General features: G+C 40.9%; 1 protein-coding gene across 20 annotated transcripts in view; it reads left to right on the top strand.

Moving 5' to 3' along the window:
* The window catches only part of DMD (dystrophin), a 3,066,377-nt gene that overhangs the window by 2,883,878 nt on the left and 154,826 nt on the right, over positions 1-27,673 (top strand). For all 20 annotated transcript variants that reach the window (XM_068268325.1, XM_068268327.1, XM_068268324.1 and 17 more), the window contains 2 exons: positions 12,268-12,469; positions 17,632-17,717. In XM_068268325.1, the coding sequence (XP_068124426.1) occupies positions 12,268-12,469; positions 17,632-17,717 (288 nt within the window). The remainder of the gene's footprint in view (positions 1-12,267; positions 12,470-17,631; positions 17,718-27,673) is intronic.

Below are 27,673 nucleotides of genomic sequence, written 5' to 3'. Positions count from 1 at the left end.
TAGAAAGTTACGGTTTCTCAAAGATTTTATAATGTGGCTAATCTACTGAAGCAGAGAAGATATTTTGACTCTAGTTAAAATTTAAAGGACACCTGAAGAGAGAGGAGTAAGGAGGCTGCCAAGTTTATTTTCTTTTATACAATACCAGTTGCCTGTAAGTCCAGCTGATCTCTTTGGTTGCAGAAGTGTCTGAATCATACACCTAAACTAAGCATGCAGCAAATCTAGAAATACTTCAGTCAGAGCGCCTGATCTGCATCCTTGTTCAGGGTCTATGGCAGATTGTGGACACCTACGTCTGTAGCCTAAGCACTAATAGGAAGAACAGAAGCAGTATCAGGTGGGTGGGAGCATGGTCTCATGAGGTAAGGAGGTGGGGCAACAACAACACTTGAGCTCAGATGCTCTCTACTGCACTGACACCTGAAGTGAGACCGATCCAGGTGGAGAAGCCTTGAAGGAAAATTATCTTTATTGGCCAAGTGTGACTTTTCTCTTGGGCTTTGTACATTTTACCTATTAGCAATATCTTTACTTGCCAACAAAGGCAAATAAGCAGGATGAGTATATATACCAAGGGGTGAGCAGCACAAACCAAATTTAATGCAATTGTTTTTGCAAAGCATACACGCAGCAATGGAGATCCCCAATCTCCACAAGACATATATAAATACAGAGGGACTGCAGCACACAACAGGAAAACAGTGACAAGGGCTCCTGGTTACGCTTTAATGCGCTTAAGCTCACCAACTGCGCCAAAGTGTTCCCAATCTGGTGAGTCCTACTCTAACCATGCAATGCTAGTTTTTTTTAATCAGCAGTCTAGTGGGAACTAATCCAAAAACCCAAGAGTCAACTAAATGGGAGAAAAGGAAATTAAAAACACCTCACCTTTCACTAGCTACCAAATGAACTCTCTGAACATGTGCAATCCACTCACTTATATGCTTAACTGTGCTAGAGGTGGGCGTGGTTATGCACGCTCACAGGGGAAAATTATGAACAAATACCAAGGGGTGAGCAGCACAAACCAAATTTAATGCAATTTTTTTTTGCAAAGCATGCACGCAGCAATGGAGATCCCCAATCTCTACAATGAAATTTGGAGGCATTATATGAACACCGATGAGTGGGTTGTTTGTTGACCCACTGTTGTTATAAAGGCATTTTTCATTTTTGTGAAAATTGCATAAAAACCTCCTTGTCACTGCTGGAGGTGTTAATTGTAATTGTTTAAGGACATTAAATATTGCATACCCTTTATGTAGCACAGTTTACAGCAGCTGTTCTTTGACATTCATTGCTTAATTTATAAACAGACCTTTGGTAATGCTGAAAGACTGGCTGGACTTGGTCCACATCTCAGGAAGTACTATTCTTTTTACTTCACTACATGTCCTTCAGCTAACAACCCTTCTTGTACTGAAAGAGCATGATTGTATGTTTGCCTTGTTTGCAGACTAAAAAGGTGCGTGATTGTGTGCCATTTTGTGGCAATCACGTCTGCTACGTCTTGTATCTTGAAGCACAGGAGGACAGATGGCTTAGAATAAAGTGTTCTAACTGTTTTTAGGATGTTGCTATCTATTAGTGTGAAAAGTTTGTCAGCAGTCATGCAGATAATTGAACTGCCACCCAAAAGCTTGAGGGGTTCACTTAATTACCATTGATCCTGATTCCCTGAGGAGCTAAGCATTTAGCTGAAAGCCTGGAGTTAAAGGTGTTCTGAAGACAACACAGCAATTCCAATCTGGTTAATAAATTGGTATTAGACTGAAGTGTTTGTGTGCGACCCATAGGGAATGTTGCTGATAAACAGGCCTTTCCTTGATTTGCTGATGTTGGACAAGGCACGAATCTCAGCATGGTTAAGGTTTTATTTGTCAGCAAATTAAGAGACAATGCCTTGCAGTCTCCCAAATTAGCTTTTGTTCTGTGTGGCTTTATAATAAGCTGGGAACTTTTTATTCATAGATTCTCCAGGAAAGCATATTTTTCACTATCCAATTAGAGAGATCGGTTAACAGACTAAAGAATCCATTGCGGCTTCATCATTTTATCGTCCCCATATTAGATCAGCTTTTTTTTTTCTTCTTGCTTGAAGCTCCATATTGCTGTATAATGTTTGTGAAATGGGGTATGAAAATCCATTGACAATACCACTCCTAAGCCAGTGGAAAATGAAACGGCTCACACATACAATCACGCTATTTATGGAATAGTAAAAAATGCATCGTTCATTTTTCAACATCTACTTTGTACACTGCAATGAATAGGCAGATTGCAGAGGATGGACAGGGAAGTTTTGAGTCCGCCTTCCACCTATTTATTTTAATTACTCATCTATTAAGTCAAATAAATGTATATTAAAAAAGCCACATTATCCGTACCTTCATGTAACCAGGCTTTTGTGAGATCCTCTGATAAACATACATGTTTTGTGGAATTCCTGTGTTGTAGCAAAGGTACATAGGCAGTCAGCCTGCTCCTGTGTTCCAAAATGTCAGTGTCATTTTTTTTATGTTTACACTATGTATTATAGCGCAAGCTGAAGGTAAAATATGCTTTCTCTGGTTTTACAGACCTCCAGCCAAGCTAACACTAAGAGCTGGTCCACACTAGGTACGGAAACGTATCCGTGGCTGCGTTTTTCAAACCTGATGAGTCCGGAGTCCCGGATACTAATGTTTAAAATAGCAGCCAGCCTCACCCAAGTAAAAAACGGATCCGTCTGCGTTTGCGGGGATCTGTTTTCAAAACCTGAACGGAAGGTCCGGACCTGCTGCATTTTCACGCAACGGATCAGGACCACGGATACACGCAGGGGTAGTGAAAGCAATGAGAAACCGCATCTCCAGCTTCACAGGCAAAAAACGGATGTGAAAACGGATAGCCTGAGCTTTATGATTGGCCCAAAAAATCCTCCCACTCCTTCCTAATGATAGAGACGTTTTCTGTCAGGGAAAAACCTGAACGGAAACTGATACAAAACTGATGCAAAACTGATGCACTTTCATCAGTTTGCAGTACGGTGGGTACTTCCCCTGATCCGGACTGCAGTGTCCGTCCTGCAACCGGGTCTAGTGTGGACCCAGCCTAAGGGCCTATTTCCACTACACGCAGATTCTGGATGCAGAAAACTAACTCCAATGAATGTCTATGGTAATTCTGCATCAGAAAAATCGCATTTAGTGGAAACAGCCAGGCCCATAGGCATTCATTGGAGTCAGTTTTTCTGCATCCAGAATCCACGTGTAGTGGAAACAGGCCTTATTGAGCTAGTTAAGTGTAACCCATCTTTCCTAAGCAACTTTTAAGCTACTTTCACATGCTGGACATGCTACACATGCAGCTGCCACTAAAGACCCAACTGACTGAGAATATAGAGTAAATCCAGTGTGTCTACAGCAGCTGCTCAACTTCTCCTAAAGATTGGGCATGTCGGATCATTCGTGACCCCAAGTGCATTGTTCTCTATGCTCAAACCACCCATGGTAAGCAGCTCCATCGTTCACCACTTGTCCCACCCATAGCAACAGACACATTTGCTTGTGATGCATCTGTACAGCATCAGCTCTGCACTGTCACCCAAGGGATTGGGACAATCCCTGCTGGGCAACTTGCCTGTATGTATCCACTTTTTGTGGAAGTGAATGGCTTGTGTCTTATAAATAATCTATCTTTAAAATAACTAGCAATATTACAAAAATGTTTTAGTTTTTTAGAGTGCCACCTGTTGGCTGAACTGGTAGCATGTGGGGAGAATTTTTTTTTCCTATTGCTTTACATTACAAAAGCAAAACGAAGAGTTCAGACTTGGTGACTTATAATTGTCAAATGTCCAGTGAACAACCACTTCAGAAGAAGTGCCACACAATGCAAAATGGCCGTCGGGCTCCCCTCCCTCACCCGAAGTCTGAAAGTCTGGTATGCTCTCGCTTTTTGTATCGTTTGCTACTGTGCACTGGCATTTGTTTTGAATAAAAGATGTAACTATCCGAAGCTTGTAGTAGTGCCGGGATCCTGTTGCTCACTGGACATCTAACCTATCTATACTCTGCCCTACACATACTCAGAGCTCAATCATGGCTTCCCTTAATATCCTCCACCATAGTGCTGGTGCCGGCTGCATTCTCCTCCATTTATGACTAATAATAGTCATATTGTTATTATCTCGACTATACAGCACAGTGTTCTCCCCAGAATTTATTCCAGCCGGGTGGCAGGAAAAAGTAGCCGGGTGCTGCGAGATGAGAGAATGCAGGACCAGAATTTCTCTACACAACTCTAGCCTGGTGGTCACAAAAACTAGCCAGGTGTATTTATATATAATTTTTTTTTAGTTTGCAAAAATTGCCAGTTGTTGCAACAGTTGGAGACTTAAACAATAAGAAACATTCATTTTGGATATGGGATTTTTACCTGATGAAAGAAGACTTTTTAAAGAAGCCTTTTTTCTTCTTTAGTAAACCTAATACAACAAAAAGTATTATAGGCAACCTATTTCCTTGCAGCAGTCTGTTCCATAGTGGGGTTGATGATACCGCTTTGAAGAGAATAATCATGAACAAGTGTTGTTTTCTTGAAATGTGCACATGTATTAGCATGTGACAAGTACATACAAGCCATTGCTAGTTAACATTTATGTAGATTTTAGCTCTGTCTTAATTGCAGTACAAAATGTGTTCTTTATTGATTTAGATGTAGTGCGCCTCAAGTTCCTATCTTGCCTACAAGAAATATTAATATTGTGCTGTGCTTGATTACTGTGGCAGGAACTAATGACTGTGACTAATGTGCAGGTTATCTGTATCGTTAATGGTTTTGCACTCATTAAAATACCAAAAATCTCTCAAGGAAAGAGAATATCATCTGCTTACCAGCCATGTCTCTCTGTTGTATACAAAACATTTATGATTACATGCTTGACTTGCGTGATTTAATAGGACCGCTCTTTCTGATAGTGTAAAGAATTAACCAGATCCTCTTACAGGGTTTAAACTCCAAAGAAAATGCGCACTGGTGCTTTCTTAGGAAGCCAGGAGTTTGTTTTGGGCTAATTTCTCAATCTGTTCATAAATAAAATTTGGTCTCCAGAATGTTATAATACCAGGTCTTTAAGTGGCACTGAGTACTTTACAGCCAAATCCAAGCATGAAAATAAAGATAACCGCGCCTTTCCATCTTTTCCATTAAAGGGAACCTGAAGTGAGAGGAGTACGGAACCTGCTAATTTTATTCTCTTATAATACAATGCCAGTTGCCTGACTGTTGATGCTCTGCCTCTAGCATTTTAAAGGGAACCTGAAGTGAGGGAAATATAGAGGCTGCCATCATTCCCTTATAAACAATGCCAGTTTCTTTGGCTTTAGTTGTTTTTGAGTCACACCAGCAGCAAACGTAGCAAGTGGAGTCAGACCAGAGTCAAAGCATCTGATCAGCATGCTCATTGTAGGTCATTGATTTAAAGTATTCTACCAGGCAGAGCATCAGCATAGTTAAGTCAAGCAACTGGCACTGTTTATAATGGAATGAAGATAGAAGCATCCATAGGCCTTTCTCTTCAGGTTCCCTTTAAGTTGCTGGCCCAGAATGAGCATGCAGATCAGATGCATTGACTCTGGTCTGACTCCACTAGCTGCAGGTGTGTATCTCTTAAAGAGACTCTGTAACAAAATTTTGAGCCTTATTTCTTCTATCCTATAAGTTCCTATATCTGTTCTAATGTGCTCTGGCATACTGCAGCCTTTTTGTCGTTGCTCTGTCAGCTCAGGCTGGAATGTGTGGAATGTGCAACACTGCTTGTGATGAGCAGAAGCTTTACACATCCTCTCCCAGCTCTCCTCTTAGCCTATCACACTCTGGTTAGCAGCCATGTCTTTTGTTTGTAAACACTGCCTAAAACTGGCAATTACAAGCCAGGATTGCACTAGAGAGTGGCAGAAACAGCACAGAGGGGCCCAGGAGAACATAATAAATAGAATGGCATGCTTTTTATTGTAGGAATTTTAGAGTACAGATTCTCTTTAAGCAACTAAAGTCAAATGATCAGCGTAACAGCCAGGCAACTGGCATTGTTTATAAGGGAATGAAGATGTTTCCTTCCATATTCCTTTTAGGCTTCCTGCACACTGCAAATCCGATTTGCGATTCCGATTTGTGATTCCGATTTTCCCTGGATGCTATTTAAACAAAAAGGAAAAATGCAGAAAAATAGCAGCATGCAGTACAGATTAAAAAACGTAAATCGGAATCGCATGTTAAAATCGATTAAAAACCGCAAATCAAAATCGCATGTAGTGTGCAAGGGGCCTTAAAGTGGACCCAAATTAAAAATACAATATTTCAGAAATAAAATCTATTTTCTAAATTATAATGATAATTAGCAGCCTTTTTTTAGCTGCATGATGAAAAATATAAAATATTCTACATTTATTGGAGGAACCCCTCCCTTCCTTTCAAATTGCCGGGATTTTTCCAGAAAACTGGTGGAGGAGATAAAGAACAAAAACAAAACACAGGCTGCTACTGATGATGTCACAGGGGAGGTGATCTCAGCTTGTGTGAGATTTAACATAGATGATGGCCCTGTGAGGGAGGGTAGCTGATGTCAAACGCACCCATGATCTAAAACCTCCTACTAAGCTCAGAAATAATGGCTGCCACCTGTATAACCCTAGTTATGAAAAGAGAAGGGTGAAAAGCATACACTGAAATGCTCATAGGCTTAAAGGAGTGTTTTAAGGTCAGTAAGAAATCCAGCAGTGTCTGGAAGTAGTCCCTACTCCATGACCTTCAAGGCCCCCATGCTGGTCTACTAATGTAAGGGAAAGCTTCACTGCATGTCACGGAGGGAGAGCTCCGCTCACTCTTCTCCCTTTTCCATTACACCTGCTCCAAACTCGAGGGCTGCTAGAAAAAAAAATGTAACCTGATAGTGTGTAGGCTGTGATCCTACTCAATTTGTATTGTGCTAGTCTACGTCAAGATTACTTTAATAAACACCAACTTAATGTCCATTTCTGGAGCATCCATTAGTGAATCGGGTATCGGTATCCACTGGCATTAAGTAGAAGACTTCCAATTTGGATAATAAAATGTCGTCCTGTATCTTTACACACAGGCAATACTGTCTGAAGACAAGCTGGTAAATATAGGGAGTGTTGCTGATATGACTGATTATTCTCCTCCCCTTGCCTTACCTCTGAGGGCTCGTTTCCACTATTGCGGTGCGGAATCGCCCGGATTCCACCGCTGATGAAATCACATGCGGATGCGATTCCCCATGCGGATTTTGCAGCGAATTCGCATATGCGATTTTAACCATGTCACGTGTGAATTTAAATTGCTACCTATGCGAATTTGCGGCAAAAAACGCATGGGGAAAACGCATGCGATTTCCCTATTAAATACATTGCAAGGGATTCGCATGCATTCCACTCGCAGGCATATTCTGCGGCTCTTTTGTGTGTTTTTCACCGCTGAAAAAAACGCACATCAACAACGCTACAGTGGAAACAGGCCCATCCACTTGCATTACATGTGCGAATCCGCATGCGTTGGACGCATGCGGATTCGCGATAGTGGAAACGAGCCCTGATAAGTGGCACCAGCAGAATCTGTAGCACAGACATGAGCACATTTGGGGCAATTCTCTCTCATTTCTTGTGATATCACAATTGGCAGGATATAAGTTTCTCTATAACAGACAATAATTGCAATAAAATATACATTTTTTTTTTTCTAAATAATGCTGGTAAAGGCAGAACTTTAGCCAAATGTTAGATGTGTGTTTGTGTGTATTTTTACCCTGGCGCTTTCTATTTGCCCAGCTCTGTGTATGTGATGTGAATTACTATCTTTGAAATAAGAGGCAACGAAGGACTTTCTTCTTTACGTAGGTGCTGAATGTAATTATTTCTCTGTCTATACATCTACCTTCTTTACAAAATATATTATGTTGGAGATGACTGTCAGTGAATCATTTATTAAAGCTGAGAAGAAAACATGCTGATGCTTGTTGAGCTGTAAAGTTTGGTCAGCAGCTGATAATAATGTAGAATAGCTGTGCAATTTACTAGGGAATACCCATCACTCGAGGTAGCAACACATATGAGACCTTTCAAAATTAATTTCTCATTAAAATATCTGCACATAATAACGGGAAGAGCAAGTTGGCGAGCTGATAACTTGCTTAGGTATGTATAGCTTGGGGATAATTAAGGTTAGGTTAAGCATGTGTTAATGAAGGCATTTAAAAGACTAATCTGTAGAGTGCATCCAGCTCACGATTTCAGCCTGGATACCAAACAGCAAAAATGCTGAGTGCTACATTGAAGGAGTTGGGGTAAATTATATGTGTTGACCTGCATAAATCAGGCTCAGAAAAAATAACTACATTATTATATTTTATAAACCCACTTGTTATGGCCCAGTGGCAAAGTAGCATCCATTTTGTGCCAGGACTTTTGTTGATTCTGGCCTTCACACTTACGTACATCTTCGTACTTCCTCCCCTTTGCTCTGAACAGGGCATGTCGCTCATGTCTGAAATTGTTGCCCAAGCCCGATTTCTATGGTCAGCAGTGTGCATAGTTTTAGGTTAAATGACTGTACAAAAGTTAATAACGGCTGAATGCGGCAGTCTCAAAGGTTCAGATTCCTCTATACCCGTGAAAGTGATATTAACAGTGTCACTAAGTGCAGACAAGCTACAAGCTCTCCCTTATGAAACAACGCCTACCAAAACTACACTACCTCAGCTTTCAGGTGGGTCATACACATAGCATACTGTAGATGAATCTTCTCTCTTCATCGACCTGGTATAAATCCAATCTGTAGAGACACAAATCTTCCACATAGGGTAGCACTGTTTCCACAGTACACTTAAATAATACCAATGCACGCTCCCAGTGAGGTTTGTGTATGTGATATTAGCACACCGTAATGCCACTCCCAGTCCCCCACACTGTTGCTGCTCACCAGATTGAAGCCACCTAATTCTGCAGGTGGAGAGCGTTGGTTCATAAGGGAGAGCTTGTGGCTCTTCTGCACCTAGTGACACTTTAACTGGTATAGAGGGAACCTTTGAGACTGCCTTATTCAGCTGTTATTACCCTATGTACACTCATTTTACATTGCAGAATCTGGAGAAAAGAGCGCAGCAGTATATACTATATTTTAAAAATCTCCTTTGGAAAATCTGCAGTGATCCCGAATTGGACCTTAGTAGCTATTGACATTGGACTGTGGCGCAGTGTGTTTGTGGCACACAGTATGAGAGTTTCATCTATTAGAAGTACTCAAAATCTGTTGGTCCTCACAATACAAAGAAATGGTAATTGGCCAGTCACTGGTCAATCAAAATTGGACCCTTTGGCTTTGGCAGTGACAATACACAATGACTATGGTAGCGATTAAACTGAGCTCATCAGAGGGTCAGTTCATGACATGACTATGTACTCTGTAAAATGCTACAGAACATGTCCGTGCTAAATAATTACATCGTAATAATAATCTGCTGTAATTACTATTCGTGATTCTCTTGGAAACTGTACCAAGTTTCAGTGGTGTTTAGTCAAAATCATGACTGTATATTTGCCATCTCCACATCCAAATTCACATGACAATATGACTCAATGAGATGTCACGTTCACCATGCGATTTTGGACCCAAAACCAAAACAGTCATCAGGATAAAATTGCAGAACTTGTGTGATTCCCATTGCCATAGATCAGCTGCTATCATCGGTGACTCATGTAGCAAAATGCGGGTTGATAAAATGAAAAACTACACATGGAAAACCGCAGTAGTTTTCTGCACTGAATAAGTGTGGGGCCTACCTAAGTCTTAGTTTCTCTTAGTATGTGCTTAGTATTGTCTCACTTCGATAAAACAGGTTTAATTATAAGAGTCACTTAAACACAGATCTAGACCTGCTGATTTATGTATTTCCTGAGGGCATTAATTCTGGAATGTTTAGTTAAATTGACCCATTGCTCTGTATGTCGTAAAAATCAATCAGCTCTCCTCATCACAGTGTGTTCAAGACCAGTCTGATTATTTTTTAACATTTGATAATCAGAGTCTCCGTACTATCATGGTCTCATTTATTAGTGAATTTACTGAGCCATCAGTTGGGTAAATTGTTTACAGCCAGTAGAGAAAATGGGCGTTAGAGGAGCTCACAGCTCTGAACCTCAATCTGCAGAATATATTAATAAATCACAACGTGCAATCAAGTTGTTGTACATTTTAGAAATCTACAGCCAATTTTGAAGCTGATTTTTTTTTTCGTCATTTATGCCGTTCCTTTTGCGTGATGTCTTCAAGATGTATGTCTAATGTAGCACTGTTCATCTTCTTTGTCTCTGCTAAAAATGCTCTTGAGTGCTTAAAGGCTCGTACACACCTTTGATGAATGTCGCTCATCGGGACCCAATCCCTGCTGGCAACATCACTGGACCGGGGCAGTACAGACCCAAAGTCATTTGTGTAGCTAACCACGTGCTCTGTTGCTATGCAGGGGAGTGGCGGAGGGACATCGGAGCTGCGCGTGCATGTTCTCAGGCGCTAGGCACGGGAGTGGCTTGCACAAAAGAATCACCTTCTGCTGGGAGTGACTTGATCCGCTGGGTGGATCGCTTGTGGGTAGGGGAGCGGGGGCCTCTGTGAACATGCCAGATTTTAGGTTGATTCGGTCGCTATCGACCGCCTCAGCTGACTTTAATTGTGTGTACGAGACTTAAAGCATATCTGACCCATCGTGTGTATAGCCTTTCTTAGAGCCGTAGCTCTTAGAGGTCTGTTGTCTGCACTAAATCGAGTGACACATGCCGATGACAGATTCAGCATGTAATTAGGCTGCTCAGTCTTGTCATTGCTTATGGTTAGGGACCACTTGCCCATAGCCACCCATTGGTTTCCTTACTGTGGAATGAAGACTTGCTTAAGTAGATGACTACCAGTGTAAACCTATAGAAGCAGTGATGAGCGAGCAAGCATACATTAAAGATTGGGACACACATCCAATTTTGATTGTCCAATCACTAATCAATTTTACCACCTTCATGTAGTATGAGAGTTTACCTACACAATCTGTCCATAGTATTCAAAATCTGCTGGCCCTCAAACTACATGAAGGTGGTAATATCCAAATTTGTAGGTGTATACCAGGCTTTCGTCAACTACTGAGTGGGACCCACTAGGATTTTATGAAAGAATTGCATAATTGTATCATTGTAGGATAATGGTGAAAGCTGTTTATTCCCTTGTAGACATAATGTAAACAGCCATTCTGGGTTCACATATAGCCTTCAAGGACATAACTGCATGATTTGTTTTTGCATTACCCACTGATCCACGGTGATATAGTAACATAGTGCTGTTTTGGACATGCTGATATACATGAGGCATCATAGTCCAACTAAACACATAACTGGACAAGGCAAATGCTAATAGTGGTTAGATTTGGAAATTAATACAAACAGTGTATAGAAGAAAACTGGTGGAGAAAATATATTTTTCAATAAAGTGACTGCCAGTTTACTATAACTAGCTTCATGCCATGGAGTGTATGTCAATCACTATGCTGTCATATCCTGCAGTAGACTTCTACTTCACAGGAAGTGGACTAGAATGACCAGACTTTTTGAACAGGAAGGCAGAAAACCACAAGAGTTTTATATATGTTTGGATAGATACACAACTGTGGTCAACAGCAGCTATAAACCATTATAAAACAATTTGAAAAATGCAGGGTTAGAAGTGTTACTTGTAACTTACAGTAAATACTGCATGCTTTCAGAATTTAACAACTTGAATGTTTGGATAATTGGCCTTTAATTCGGTGTCTGTATTAAAATCGGAATACTCAAGAACTATTTCTGAAATATTATCCGAAGCCCATTGCTATAGAAAATATCCTTTCTGTAATTGCAGGGTTTTGTTCGGCAGAGGCTATTAAGGCATTGTTTTATTAAACAGTTTACAAAAAGTCACTTGGTTAACAAAGCATTAACAAACCTTGTACACTGCCTTGGCCTCTTAGAAATTAGAGAGGTTCCATACAATTATTCGCAGTATGCTTAGCCTCCTATGGGACCGAACACATTAAATAAGCAATTACTGTTCCCTGACTCCTCCGTATATACCTGAAACCTCAAGAGATGCCATGCACACATGCTTGTGTGTATCTGTATTATTGCATTATTTCTTCCATCATTCATGTGCAAGGTACATAACACACTGTGTGTTTTTTATTTGCAGTGGATTTACTGGGCTTGTCTGCAGCCTGTGATGCCTTGGACCAGCACAACCTCAAGCAGAATGACCAGCTTATGGACATCCTTCAAATTATAAATTGTTTGACCACAATTTATGATCGACTGGAGCAAGAGCACAACAACCTGGTTAACGTTCCTCTCTGCGTGGACATGTGCCTGAACTGGCTCCTGAATGTTTATGACACGTAGGTTATGCTATACTATGGCTCTAGTAGATGTCTGTATGGCTAGAATTAAAGTGATGAACTGTCATTTTTGGCTCACTTGCTGCAGCAGAAAGGAGGAGGAAGGTCAAAGATCACCTCATATAGCTAAATGATATTTCAGCATAAAATCACATAATATGTGCTCTTGCTTTTTCAAGCATAGTATAAATGATTGCTTGGCCTGCACAAGCCTCCTCGTGTCACACAACTTAATACGTGATTAGCCTTTGCAATACCTTCTTTATAAAGCTGTCCTGCAGTTTGGAGCCAAATAATAACATAGAACTAATATACTGATGCAAGGCATGCTTTTTATTTTATTTTGTTCTATTCATTTATTTTTTGGTAGTTAAAGTAAAGTTCCAGGTTTTGTTGAGCAATAAACCTTTGCCTGATCAGCATTTACATTGTTAGGAATTTTGGTAAATGTTGTTTCAGATTTTTATCTTCTGTTGTATGAGGTGTGTGATTATTAAATTACCACATACTGTAGAGTCCATCGTAGACTCCCCTATAGATGTGTAACTCAGAGACAGGCACAAATGGTGCAGGGAAATTTGGGCACACGATGTGTTGCCATATGCCGTAATGTGAATTACAGCTATAGCGGTGCTCAAACAGTAATTTGGACATTGTCAAAAGACTGAGCCCAAATTACTATAACAGTGTAATTCGGGTGCCAGCAATAGCTGGCAGTGAATTACATCTTTCCCTGGTGTCCATGGTGGATTGGAGGAGTAATAGTAATTAATGCCGCCGGGACTATTGCAGGAGCAGGGTAAGCCATTTTTTTGGCTTTGCCATGCACGCAAATTTCCTGCTGCCATTTTTGAATGAATGCGTGTGACAACCTTTCCCAAACCATGCAAGCTATGTGCAGACATTTCAAAAAAGCAGAAACTGACTAAGGACATGTTATTTTAATTGATGGAAAAAAATGTAAATGTTAACAATTTTGGATATATACTGTTAGCTAAGTTTTTTTTTTAATCCTCCCGGGGCGATGTGATCCCCTGCAGCGGCTAGCGTCAGTATCAGGGAGGTTAAGCAATTTTTATAGCTATATAATGAATATATGTAAGTTCTATACTTGCCAACTAGCTGTTCCCAGCACATTTTTTAACAATATTAAATAAAGCAGAGGTGTGGGTCATACTGGCACTTTTGTTAGACCTTTACAAACCATTTTCTTTAACATTTGATTTATATAAATGCGCAGAAAGCAGTTTTAATGATAATTTGCAGTATCTTGCCTACTGTCCTAATGATTGGCACCGACCCACAGAGACTTAAATTACACACCTTGAATACAAATGTTTTAACTAGTGGTTAGGTCTCTTCCGAGAGGGCACGTCATCATCGTGGAATAGTCTAGTATTGAACAATATGTGCACAGGCTGTCCTTGAAGCCAGCGTCCTCCTTTGCTGCATCTGTTTTGAATGCAAGTTGTGTAATCTGCCCATGTGTGGGCTCTGCACATCTATGCAGCTGGTCAACTGTATATGCAGCCTGTATTAGGAAGCGCTGTCAAGTTCTCCTGTTCCAATGACTGTCCTGGAGCTGGACTGCGGGTTATGTGTTCTCACTAGGCAATATGCTAGAGAGATCTTATTGCCAACAGCTCACAATGGAATTCCCTGAAAAATAAGCAAACCTTGCCAAATCTGTATTATGGTGCCCATACACAATATAATAAAAAAAGTTTGATTTTCCCGTTTTATTCAATCTAAATGATCGAATCGAATGAAAGTTGAAAATATTTTTTTTTGTCAATCAAGAAATTAAAACGATTATCCTGTTTTTTTTGAGAAAAATCTGATCGGACATGCTGGAAAAATCTTTATATTCGATCTAACAGAATAATCAAACTAAATTGTTTAATCGAAAAAAAAGGGAAAAATTGTACCATGAATGGCCACCTTTACTCTTGTATTTGGGTAAAAGGCTGGTGATGAGTTTCAGCTTTTTTGCATATCTGTGTATTTATAGCCCTGATAATGTTTTGTGAATAGATGAGAATTAAACTTTACTGATGAAGTAAACCTGTTTCTAAAGTTTCTAAAGCTAGACTGGCTTAGGTTGAGCATGGCCCAATATGCCAATACATAAATCCCCATCCAATTGAAATTTGATCTGATGGTGAGTAGTTTCTCATTTTTCGATGTATTTTAGCAGAAATATATTGAACATCAGTCAAACTGCAAGTGCTGTTCCTTTCCATGCTGTGCAAAGCTGTGGGCCATCAATGGCGATACCATCTACAGGGGTCTCAAACTCAATTTACCTGGGGGCCGCAGGAGGCAAAGTCAGGATGAGGCTGGGCCGCATAAGGAATTTCACAATCGCGGCGCATCGCCGCCTCTGCCTGCCCCTCTCACTCTTCCTTCACAGATAGGGGCGGGCAGAGGCGGCAATGCGCCGCGATTGACGTCAGGAGGGGCAGAGCTGAAGCTAAAAGCTCTGCCCCTTTCAGGAAATGCCTGAGGATTGCCCCCCGGGCGATTTGGATCGTTTAGCGGTGGGGATGCGGTGGATTACTTGGGAGCACTGAAGCGAACTATAAGGAAGCTTTTGCCGGCGAGGGCCACAAAATATTGTATCGAGGGCCGCAAATGGCCCACGGGCCGCGAGTTTGAGACCCCAGAACTACTGTATACAATTTAACCTCCCTGGAATTACGCAGTTTAAGTGGCTGCGTCCGCGGGAGGGATTTTTTTAATTGTTTTTTTATTATGTTAACTAGCACTAGGCTGCCCAAGCCCCCCGGCACCTCTCCGATCCCCCCGATCGCCGCCGGCAACACTCACCTATCCGCGATCCCGCGAGAGCCGCAGCTTCCCAATCAGCATAACTCGTCGCTATGGAGACGATCGGACATGACGTTATGACGTCATCGACGTCATGCACAGTTCCGATCCTCCCCATAGCGAAGCCGGGTGCTGATTGGGAGGCTGCGCCATCACGGGATCCCTGGGGGGTATGTATACCGGAGGGGATCGGAGCGAGTTAGGCAGCATAGTTAGCTAGACAAGTGCTAGCTTAACACAATGTAACAAATTGTATTTAAAAAAAAATCCTCCCGGGGCGATGTGATCCCCTGCATCGGCTAGCGTCAGTGTCAGGCATACCGCCAGGGAGGTTAAGCAATTTTTATAGCTTTATAATGAATATATGTAAGTTCTATACTTGCCAACTAGCTGTTCCCAGCACATTCTTTCTATACTCCAGTCAGACTTTCAAAGTCTTGTGCAGGGGATTCAGTGGTGCAGAACTCTCTAGGTAAAAGGGTCAGTTTACTTGAGTGGAGGTATTTTTTGAAAAAGAAAACAGTTAATTGGATTAAAATCAGAACACACCAATTGATGCATTGTATTTTTGGTGGAGCTTATTCATCTCTAGTCTTGCGTGAATATTGTAAACAGTAGAGAGGAATGGCAGCGCATCTAATCCAAGCTGCACCTGACTGTCACTATATGCATAGAGATGCCAGGCCTCTTAAAGACTCCACTGTGGTCGTTACAGCTGAGACTAAATACCTAATGGAGGATGTTTGCTTCCAAAATAATTAGCATCCAAAGGATTTTGTACCTGACCCTTCCACCACTATGAGGTCATCCTGATGGAAGGTACCCTAACAACTAACCATCAAAATGGAGGACGAGGTGCAGTGTGGACCATGCACAACCCAACCTCTGTTTAAAATGACCCGAAAAACTTACCTGCAAACAAAAGTGTTGATGTGGCAGTAGCTAGTCATTAAAATGGAGGAAGAGGTGCAGCGTGAACCCTGTGAATATTAATACACAAAATATATGGACCTATAGGCAGGGTTTTGAACATTTCCATTGTGAAGTCTGATAATAATGTTTATAAATTAGAGATGATCAGATGGTTTTCCATTATTGGATTTCTGTTGTATTGTATTAAAAAATGATCCACTGATACATATATCAGATGTGAAAACTCCTTACCCACTAAAATGGAACATATTTTGCATATAGAGTTTCAACTAAGGATGCAAAAATTTAAATTTCCGACTTTCCCATAAACTGGAAGCTAAAAAGTTGTCATGATTACAAGGAGGCAAGATAAGAATTTTCTAGCATACATAGAAATCCTATCTGAATGCAGACTAAGTAGCCACTAATTTTTGCATCACTTGCTAAACAAGCCTTAGATATATGCAGCAATTGTTTTATCCAGTGTGTAATGAGTGCTCACATATGGAGGGATATCTGAATGCCACATTTCTGTTCACACTCCATGCACCGACAGATCGCACACAAGAGACAGGTAAGCTGACTTTGCTGAAATTCTTGCAGTGCATTCAGTTATACTGGAAGCAATTATTTATTTATTTTTACTAAAGAGGATAATTACATTTAAATTTGAAGAAAAATGAGAGCAGCAAAATGGTGTAGGTACATCTACATTAAGTTCAGCTTTGGCAAGTTTAAGAGCCTGAGAACACACACACACTTCTGTGCTGATTTCAGCAACACACATTAGTCTGTAACATTGATGTGTTACTAATATTGACACAGAAATGCAAAAGTATGCTTAGCCCCTTGGTAGCACTGGTTGGAAGTAGCATAATATGTCTGACTTGCCATTTGGAAATATAAAATCCATGATCTTTTACTTCCACGCACTTTGTGCTAAACTGTTCATCCCTTTCCTGACACTGAGTGTCAATATAAAGATTATAAAGGAGAGCATTACAAGTGCCTTGACCTTTTGTTGTCGAAAAGGAAAAAAAAATTAGTTGCAATGTTTTCTAGATCCATGCAGCAGTTACTTATGGTCTTGAAAAGGGTTGATCTTGACCTGAAATGTCATGTGGTCTAAATTTGTTGTGATGTTACCTCATCTTCAGAAAAAGACTTGATAAAACATCTTTGTGCTGCTCTTTGCAAACTTCATACTCAGCGGGTGGATGGGTCAAGTTAAGCAGGAGCATGGCAAAATGTGGATAGGTATAGTAATGTTGCAAGGCTTGAAAGTGTTGCTTACCATTCACTGACAGCACTTTACTATTGAGATTTGCAAACCCTGAAGAATCCTGAATTTCAGAAGATCTCTGTATGTATTTTTCAGCAGTCAGTACAAATTGAATTATGTTACTTTATTTTCCATTCAGGGGCCGCACTGGAAGAATCAGAGTGCTGTCTTTTAAAACTGGTATCATTTCCCTGTGTAAAGCACATTTGGAAGACAAGTACAGATGTAAGTACTTTACCTCATTTTATTTTTATTTTTTTGGATGAGTTTGTGTGTTCTGATATTTTTGACATGGCTGATCACGCCTAAAAATAGGTGTGACCATGCAGTAGAACATGGACATGGCTATGGGTGGGGCCAAACATACTTGACCTTAGCAATGGTGTAAGTGGTGGTGGTCTAAGTGGGACCATCAGGAAAGTTTGACCGCCATCGTAGTGTTTCCCCCTAAAATACACACAATTTGACAGTGTTTTTCCTCCATAATACACATAATCTTGCAGCGGGTTCGCTTCAAAATACACATAACTGCTTTACAAGAAACAGGCAAGGCAGAGAAATCTTTTATTCATAATGTAAAATCATATAATACAATAATGGCAGATCTTACCCAGCTTTACACTCTCTAAAGTCCCACTCCCAACAGAAGTTATCTGTTTTGCTTGCCACTCTGTGTGTGCTGCCTGTCCCTGTGTCGGCTCCTTAAGCTGCTGGGTGGAGACGGTGCAGAGATCGGTGTCTACTACAGTACACTCCTTTTCTTTCCTGATGTGCAAGACTGATTGATAGCAGGGACAGCTGCAACAGGAGGAGCTTCTACTGTGTGGACTGAAGCTCCGGGGCTAGGGGTGAAGTCAGCATGCAGCCTGTAGTCGGCACTGTTAGAGTGGGTCCACACTAGACCCGGTTGCAGGACGGACACTGCAGTCCGGATCAGGGGAAGTACCCACCGTACTGCAAACTGATGAAAGTGCATCAGTTTTGTATCAGTTTCCGTTCAGGTTTTTCCCTGACAGAAAACGTCTCCATCATTAGGAAGGAGTGGGAGGATTTTTTTGGGCCAATCATAAAGCTCAGGCTCTCCGTTTTAACATCCGTTTTTTGCCTGTGGAGCTGGAGATGCGTTTTCTCATTACTTTCACTACCCCTGCGTGTATCCGTGGTCCTGATCCATTGCGTGAAAATGCAGCAGATCCGGACCTTCCGTTCAGGTTTTGAAAACGGATCCCCGCAAACGCAGACGGATCCGTTTTTTACTTGGGTGAGGCTGGCTGCTATTTTCAACATTAGTATCCGGGACTCCGTTTTTCATCAGGTTTGAAAAACGCAGCCACGGATACGTTTCCGGACCTAGTGTGGACTGGCTCTTAGGCAGTAATGAGAGAGATGAGTGGCCGGTGGGGAATGAAGCAGAGGGACAAAGGCTGACCTGTATTTAGGTAGGCTGAGGTGAGGGTCGAGGCAGGCGGGTGTGAGTAACTCGAGTCCCTCTCTGTCAGATTCCGTGGCGGTGCCCCACCCCTGACAAGTCTGCAATTTTTATGGACTGTGCCGTGACAATTTTGGGTGCCCAGGTCTTCCGAAAGCAATGCTGTATTTAAGTCCATGTATGTAAGTCCATCAATATACGGATGGTTGGCAACACTGCTAGAGATTAGTGTATTGCTCAAGAGAAATAAGCCAAGGAATGGATCCGACCCCTGGTCTGCCCTAGAGAATTGATCTGCTCATTGAGCCAGCTAAGGGACCATAACAATTATTTGGGATAGTGTACATGGGCATTTGTTTCTTGCATCTGTCGTGTGTGTGAACATTGAGAATGGCTTGTGTTTGCTTTTTTGTTTGGCCCAGATTGTTTTTGCGTTGTTTGTTTGATAACGCCATACCTATGCTGTGTTTCCAGTGGTTGTGCGACAGTGCTGAGGTTAAGGGAAGTGCTTCCAGAGTGCAGGTCACAACTACAAAGACAAGGAACGCAGTATTATGATGTTTTTCAATAATATGCGCAAGCAAGTTGTTTTTCTATAATTAAGTGATTATGGGGACTTTTGGAATGTCTGATTAATGTGCAAACTGAATGAAGACCCTATATTGTACATTTCATGGGAAATATTACTTTTTTCATAGAGCAGATGAGTTGATGTGCTGTATTTTATTTGTTTTGGAATGGCATTAGACCCATTGGGAGGATTTTCTTTTCCAGATAAATTACACACATTTATAACGACTCCAGGTGAGATCTGTACCTTTGGCTGTCATTTTTCCACATCCGTTTATTCTCAGACAAATTCTAAGTTGTAAACAAATCAGTAAATCAAAAGTGCTGAACTTGAAAACCTGCTCAGGCTTAAGGACAGAAAAGCACCAAAACAACATGGTGTTAATGGAGGGAGCTGGAAACAGCCTCCAGAGGGTGATAAAATGGCAGTGCAGAGAAGCACAATCATTTGTCTGTGTCATGCTTGTGGCTTGCATTGAAATTGTATTGGAAGTTGCTTAGTGGGGAAACTTTAAATGCTTATTTATTAAGCAGTGTTGGGAGAAGTGTCCTACTGCATTTCCCAGCTGACTCTGCATTAACAGTCTCTACATAAACACTCACCTTTATTATGTAATGGCTAATTCTGCTTTGTTTCTATTTTGTGTTTATGTCAGCATATTTGAAGAATGACTTTAGTTTTTCTTTCATATTTGTGTAGTTATCATGGGTTGGTCAGAGATTAGCCTTGAATTTGAACCTATGAATCCAGACTAGAGCGAGATGTCTATTCTACCCATGCTATCATTAAGTAAGCAGACTGAGTTTGGTGTTCCAGAAATTGGCATATTAGCTGTTGGAGGGGGGTCCAGGTCTACTGATTCTTGGAAGACAAGGTGGACACAGCAGTCTTTAAACTTGTTTTTAAAGAGTTCCTTGCAGAATGATTAGAAGTATGTTGAAATCAATAATGCAAGTAGTTTGCATGATTGATTTTGGCTCCTTCAGCAGTTCTCTTAAGAGACAGTAGGGCCATTATTTATATACAGCATTGCCATTGCCTTCTTGCCCCTGCATTAAAGTGGACGTGAACTCTTGCACAGGACAGAAGGAAAACAGAGGAACATTCACCCTGTATGTATTTAGAGAGTTTTACCTGTCTAATTCCCCCCTCATCTGTGACTAAGCACAACTGTAATTTGATTTCTCAGCTGTGTCAGCTGGCTGCCTCTCAGCCGTGTCAGCTGGCTGCCTCAGCAGAGCAGCTAATTTGTAAACACAGGATGCTAACCCTATGTCTGCTTCCATAAGAGCAGGAAGTAGACACACTGCAGATTTTGATCAGCTGTAACAAAGACATTTTGTTTAAATGTTATTAAGCTGTTGCTTATCTTTTAGAGCAGTGAGGAAGTTCTTAGTTCAGGTCCACTTTAAGCAGCCAAGCAATACAGCTATGCATCAAAATCTGTATTGGGGCTGAGCATAGACCACATAGTCTGACATCTATAGCAGGATATGCAAGGGATGAAGGCACCAAAGATTTCATGAGGATGATGTCTTGCCACTGGAACATACAGTGAGTAGAACTGCTGCTTTTTTACATACCAGACTGGCTCTTTTCTCAATGCATTGGCAGGAAGATCAACAATGGCTGGGAGCTGAAGTTCTAACTTGTTGTCCTTGTGTTTATCCATGTATACTGTCCCTCAGAAAACAGGAAAAAGTGATTAACTCAGCTATAATCCCCCTCCACGGTATAAATAGCCAGGAGTCCCCCGAAATACTAGGCAGCACCACCTTCCCATAGCCAGGGTCTGTGTTTAGGTGCATCTGGGCTGTATATAGAATTGCAGGGCACACTACAGCTGAATTGTGTTTGTTAAATTTGCAAGAAATCTCTGAGAAAAAAATATAGCTCTAGCTGTTAAATTTACTTATTAATCCGCCACACCTAGCTCCTCTACTAAACTCTAGAAAAGAAGCCAATCTGGATCAAGGTAAGTATCCGACAGGTAATAACTTCATACACAAATATGTGCAAAAAAAATAGAAAATAATTTTATTCAACTAATGTAATAAAACACAACACAATTAAAACAAATTAAAATCTCCCGATTTAAACCAAATGGTCCTTGGTATTCCATCCCCATCCAATAAATAAAAGTTAGTTAATAAATATTATATCAATCGTATAAAAGCGTACACAGCAGGCTGACAAGTCCAATATTGTGCAAAAAAAGAGGGGTGCAGAAAAGGACTCAAATGCGGTCCTGGCTATCAAAAATCATTTATATTTACCTAAGAAAATCAAAATACAAAATTGTAGAAGGGACAGCTGGCAAAGAAATCTGTGTGCCAGTGTCCAAAATAACATACAACTATAAAGTGACTCAGTGCGAAACCAGTGCATAGGAATACAACACCATTATTACATAAATGCATAAATTCATATACATGTGTGCACCTCGTGCAGGGGCTGCGTGCATATGCAACTCCAAGGGACAAATCGCATGGAGATGCACATACACACACACCTCCGCAGGGCCGTGCCCAGTCAATCAACAGGTTTTTTTAAAAAACAGAATGCATGAAAATAAGTCAAAGTGCTGGTGTTGTCCAGTGTGAGAAAAAGGACAGCCTTACCAGAGCCAATATGGGGAGGAAATCAGGAGAGGAGGATGCCTGACGCGGTCGCAGCTGTTCGGATACTTCAGAAGGAGCCTAGTGGAGTATGGGATTGGCTTAGCTAAATACCCAAAAGACGGAGCGCCGTCATGACGTGTACGGCCGTAGACGTGACATTGGGTCTGCGTGTGCTCTAATAGGCGCACACCGCTCATGTCAAACAAGGACCTGAGTCATATGAGTGGTGACTAGTAAGGTCCTCTAGCTATAGCTAACTGGGCCTGCGCAATGGGGTTGGTGCTCTGGAAGAATAGTTATAAATACAAAAGTTTACACACGTTGTTATGAAAAATGAAGAAGATAATATTAACAAAAGAAAAAATACATAAATGTCCATATATTTACTATTATTCATACTTTGTACAGGTCTGATCAACATTCGCAATACAAAACACATGTGAACATGTAAACAAAGCAGCAGAGCCATCTATATATTAGAGCCTATTAGAGCGCATGCCGACCCGATGTCACGTGTATATGAATTTATGCATTTATGTAATAATGGTGTTGTATTCCTATGCACTGGTTTTGCACTGAGTCACTTTATAGTTGTATGTTATTTTGGACACTGGCACACAGATTTCTTTGCCAGCTGTCCCTTCCACAGTTTTGTATTTTGATTTTCTTAGGTGAATATGAATGATTGTTGATAGCCAGGACCGCATTTGAGTGCTTTTCTGCACCCCTCTTTTTTTGCACAATATTGGACTTGTCAGCCTGCTGTGTGCGGTTTTATATGATTGATATAATATTTATTATCTAACATTTATTTATTGGATGGGGCTGGAATACCAAGGACCATTTGGTTTAAATTGGGGGATTTTAATGTGTTTTGTTTTGTGTTTTATTGGATTAGTTAAATAAAATTATTTTCTATTTTTGCACATATTTGTGTATGAAGTTATTATTACCTGTCAGATACTTACCTTGATCCAGATTCTTCTTCTTCTTTTCTAGAATTTAGTTTATGTACATTAGCCAATAGGGTTGCATATGTTGTGTAACTTATTATACCAGACCTTTTTGGTATGAATCGCCTTTTGTTTGAATTAACACCTAGCTCCTCTGTCAGTCTGCACAATACTGCACAATCTTACATACCCTCCACAGTGTTAGCAGAGGCACAGATGCCATAAGGCAAGGTTATGTGGCAGGCTCAGGTTGTAGGCATCCTGACACCTAGAGGGGGCAGCAGTTTTAAACAATCATTGCGGCTAGGTGCGATGAGCGTAAAGGATCGTGCATTGATCCTGTAGTCAGGAGCTGTGCCCTTCGCTGTGTCCTGTCTACATGCCTTCCTTCCTCAGCAACATGGTGTGGGGCATGCAGCAATAGGATAACTGACTTGTGCCCCTGTTAATGGTGACTATGGTGGAACAGAGAGAGAAGCAGCATCACATGCAATGCCTCTTTAGCTACTATGTGTGTCTCTGTTGCAGTGTCTCAAGGCGCCATTAGATGGCGCCATAGATTTAAGACACAGCCAGTGCATTAGAGTGGCAAGGGGATCCCCAGGCATTGCTAGTAACTGCAGCTAATTTATAATCTCAAGGGCTGCCTTGGAGATTTCCCATACAATGGAGATTCTTCTAACAAAACACAGTACCTAAAGCACCAGCCAAGGTTACAGATGATCATTTATGCTTTCAGCGATGTTATCCAGACACATCTATTGTGTTGTGTGAGAGCAAGTTACATAAAAGCATTTTATTCTCTGGGATTTCCCCATTAATTTTCTGTGTTTGTATGAATGAATAGCAATTTGTGCAATGCATGTGCTGGCAGGGTAGAGGACTAGAACTCGCTGCTCTGCTATGAGAGTCAGTCACCACTGTAGTTCTTTTGTAGCCTTTGTTTTGTATTTATCAGGTACCACATTGCAAATAGTGCTGCACAAATTATACTGTTTTATCAACAAGAATGAGACGTTAAATAGTTTTTCATTTCTGGGCTGTGTTTAAAATTAAAAAAACCAAGTTGTAGCAGTGTGAAATACTGTATTGTAGAACATACGCACCAGAAATAGATCTAATACAATGACTGCAATAAACCCAGATCTATGCAAAAGTGTCAAAATGTATTGGAAAGTATAGCCAAGATAAAAAACCATAAAAATACATGGGATGGTCACCTCGTCACAACACACAGACTTCCGCCGCCAAACACGCAAACACCCATACGCCGGCAAACTACTAAAGGACAATCAGGTGGCAATGACCATAGAAGCACAGTTCCATGTGATCCTGGTTAGTATTCTATTTTCTATTCACCCACAATAAATATTCCAAGCAAGTCTTATAATGTGGAAAGGAGTTCAGCATGCAAAATCATAAGGCAAGGCTGTAGCAGGCAAAGCAGCTGACAAGCGCATATAAAGCACAGTTTGCATGGGAGTCCAAGTCGCAGCACATGCGGCCGAGGACCAATCTCTCCGCATTTAGTAGTCGAGGAGGATTTACTGTGCAATGTCCATAGCTGATGAATCCATGTTGAAGTTCACTGGTGTTGCAGCATATGATGACATGCAGGCATAGGTGTGCACAACAGGTCTAAGCAGTGGCGGTCACGGTCAGTGTGATCGGGCGGCATGCGTGGCTGGATGGAATAGCCCTTTTACAGACCTGTTGGCGTGCGTGAAGAGGGGATAGGGCCGGCATGGCATCCTATGCAGGCAGCGTGCGGCTCCCCCATGTTTAAAATTAACTTGAAACCAATCTAGCATAGCCCATCATTATTATAGTATCAACATAAAGGATGTTAAAAATAAGGAATAAACAAATACAAATTAGTGAACTCTGTTGACTGGAAACATACAGTTATATTAAAGAAATTATAGCATTTTTTTTCTTTTTGCAAAAGCCTTATTCAAAATGTAATTAGAACCCTGGATCTACACCATAACACTAATGCCAAAACTCTAAGTCTAACTTTCTGGCATTTTAGTTTTTGGAACAATAGTTTGGTGTTGCTCATCTTGATGCAGATAGAAGTACCAACAAAGTATAGCTGGTCCCAAATGAGTCAACCCCTGGTGTGAGCTAGCCTAATCCTATGTTCACTAAGTTGCCCAGCAGTGCAGTTAAGTTACCCATACATCTAAAGATGATGTGCAGATTCGACCAAGAGACTAATCCGATTCAGTTAGAGAGAGATCTGTCAGCTGCCCATACACCACAGGCCGATTTCCAATCAATTTCATGCTGAAATCAATCTAGAATCGCCGCTGCCTCTGGGCTCCCGCTGCCATCCATATACATGCCCCACGTGGCGCGTGTGTTGTGACACACATTAGACTGTTGCCATTGCTGTAGGATTTTAGCCCTTAACCAGGGTTCAAATCCTGGCTCAAGCCAGTATGTAAAATAGTAAAGAGTCTTTGGTCAAGGCTCCCTAATGCTCCTGGTCGCCCTGTGGAGTGCACCCTAGGTGGCTGCAGGAGAAATGTTGTGTGTGTACATTACTATAGTGCAGTGATCTGCAAACTTGGCTCTCCAGCTGTTAAGGAACTATAAATCCCACAATGCATTTGCCTTTATGAATCATGACTGTGGCTGTTAGACTCGTGCAATGCATTGTGGGACTTGTAGTTCCTTAACAGCTGGAGAGCCAAGTTTGCAGATCACTGCTATAGTGGATTGGAAGTACATTCAGTGCTCATGTGAGGTTGTGTAATTTAATTTGTTTATCATCACTATAGAGTCTCCTTGAAGCAAACCTACCAAGCTCTATTTTGAATGTATTTGCTGCCAATAGCACCATATGAAACATTGGGGCTGTAGTTTTACCTTGACTACAATCTAGTTGGTGGAGAGTAGCAAGTGCCGGCTTGCTTCTTACATTGAATAGCTGCTTGGCTACAAGAATGTTCTTTCTAACTTGATGGGTAAATAAATATTTGCAGATGTGAATGGTGACCGGTTATTGCAAACAGTCATTGAGGGATTTTCAGACACAGAACTTGCAGCAGGAAATTTACACTTTGCTTCTCAATGAAATGAGTGTGGGAAATGTAATGGCTGGCTTCCTCTGCAATTTCAAAACTCATTTTCAGTGTGCTGCTTACATTGTAGAACATGTAACCGCAGTGGATATTGTGTGTATTACTTTAATAACCCATTGTATTATACTGCAGAATTCTGCTCTTATTTTCACCATGCTGTACGTGTTATTAGTGACCCAAATGAAAGACACCCATGCTACCCTAGGGCACAACATCAAGGATGAACCAAAAGACAAACAAACTGAGCATTATAGTGGCATATTACCTTCAATGGCATTTCATTAACATTCTTTACACAAATCTGTGATCTTTACAGGATAATGACATTCCTGGAGAGAAGAAAAGAGCACTGCCCTTAAGTTTTTTTTTTGTTTTTTTTTTCCTTCACCATCTTAAAATATTTAGCCCTTTTGGAGTTGTTTGGCGTGTGTGTGTACTAAAAATGTTAAAGGCGTATATACATTTTAATTTTTTTTAATGCCATACCTGTGCCAAAGATTCAAAGATTAAACTGTAGCGTTATGAAAATGCTTAAAGAAAACCTGAACTGAAAATAAGTCTAAATAAACATACACACATCATACTTACCTCATGTGTAGTCTACTCATCAATCTCTTTCTCCTCTCCTGTGTCCTGTTTGGCCACTGTGATCAAGGGGATTCTCCGTCCTCCATTTTGAAAATAGCCATTACCCCATAACAGCTTCCTGGTCAGCACACAGTTAAACTGTAACATTGCTCACTTGAGCCATAGGGAAACATGGATACATCAGTTCTCCTCTCAGCTGTAACTGACAGCAACTGATATATAACTGAGAGCAACTGATATTTTAGTTCTGACAAAATGTTGTCAGAACTGGAAGGGATCATTGTCAGAAGAAAATGGTGAGCTTCTGAGAGGAACTGATGGCAAGGTAACTATGTAATGTTCATTTGAAGTTACCTCATGTGTTTATTTTAAATTTTACTCAGTACAGGTTCTCTTTAAGTCCAATACTCGTATCCAGAGAGAGATCTGAGATATGCCTACATCACACGGAAGGCCTCTTTTTTTAGCATTTCCTGAGCAAACCTATTTAAAGAAAATGCAAGTTTCATACAATTAAGTGTATTCATACAAGTATGTAAACATTTAGATGTTACTGGGCCTGATGCACTAAACTGCAGTAAGAATGCCGTGCCCCGGTAGTGCACAGCAGTTTTACCGTTAGGCTTGGTTCACACTTAAATCTGTGCATTTCCAGGCCTGTCCTGTCAGTTTTGAATCAGTTTTCTATCAATTTTACCTGTTGCATCAGAAATTAACACCTTTTATGTGTAAAAACAAACCCATAGAAAACTGATACAAAACTGACGGTCATGGACCAGAAATGTACACCTTTTGTGTGTGAACACAGCCATAGGAACGCATACAAGGCTTGAACACTTCTATAGGAAGTCCTACAACACTGATGCCAACTGTCAAAAACTGACAAGACAGCACTGAACACCTTTTTATGTGTGAACCGAGCCCTTCTAT

Source organism: Hyperolius riggenbachi, chromosome 2, assembly GCF_040937935.1.
Source record: "Hyperolius riggenbachi isolate aHypRig1 chromosome 2, aHypRig1.pri, whole genome shotgun sequence".
In the NCBI taxonomy this organism is placed as follows: Eukaryota; Metazoa; Chordata; class Amphibia; order Anura; family Hyperoliidae; genus Hyperolius; species Hyperolius riggenbachi.
The sequence above is the reverse complement of the archived record's forward strand: the minus strand, read 5'-3'. Positions and strand labels throughout refer to the sequence as shown.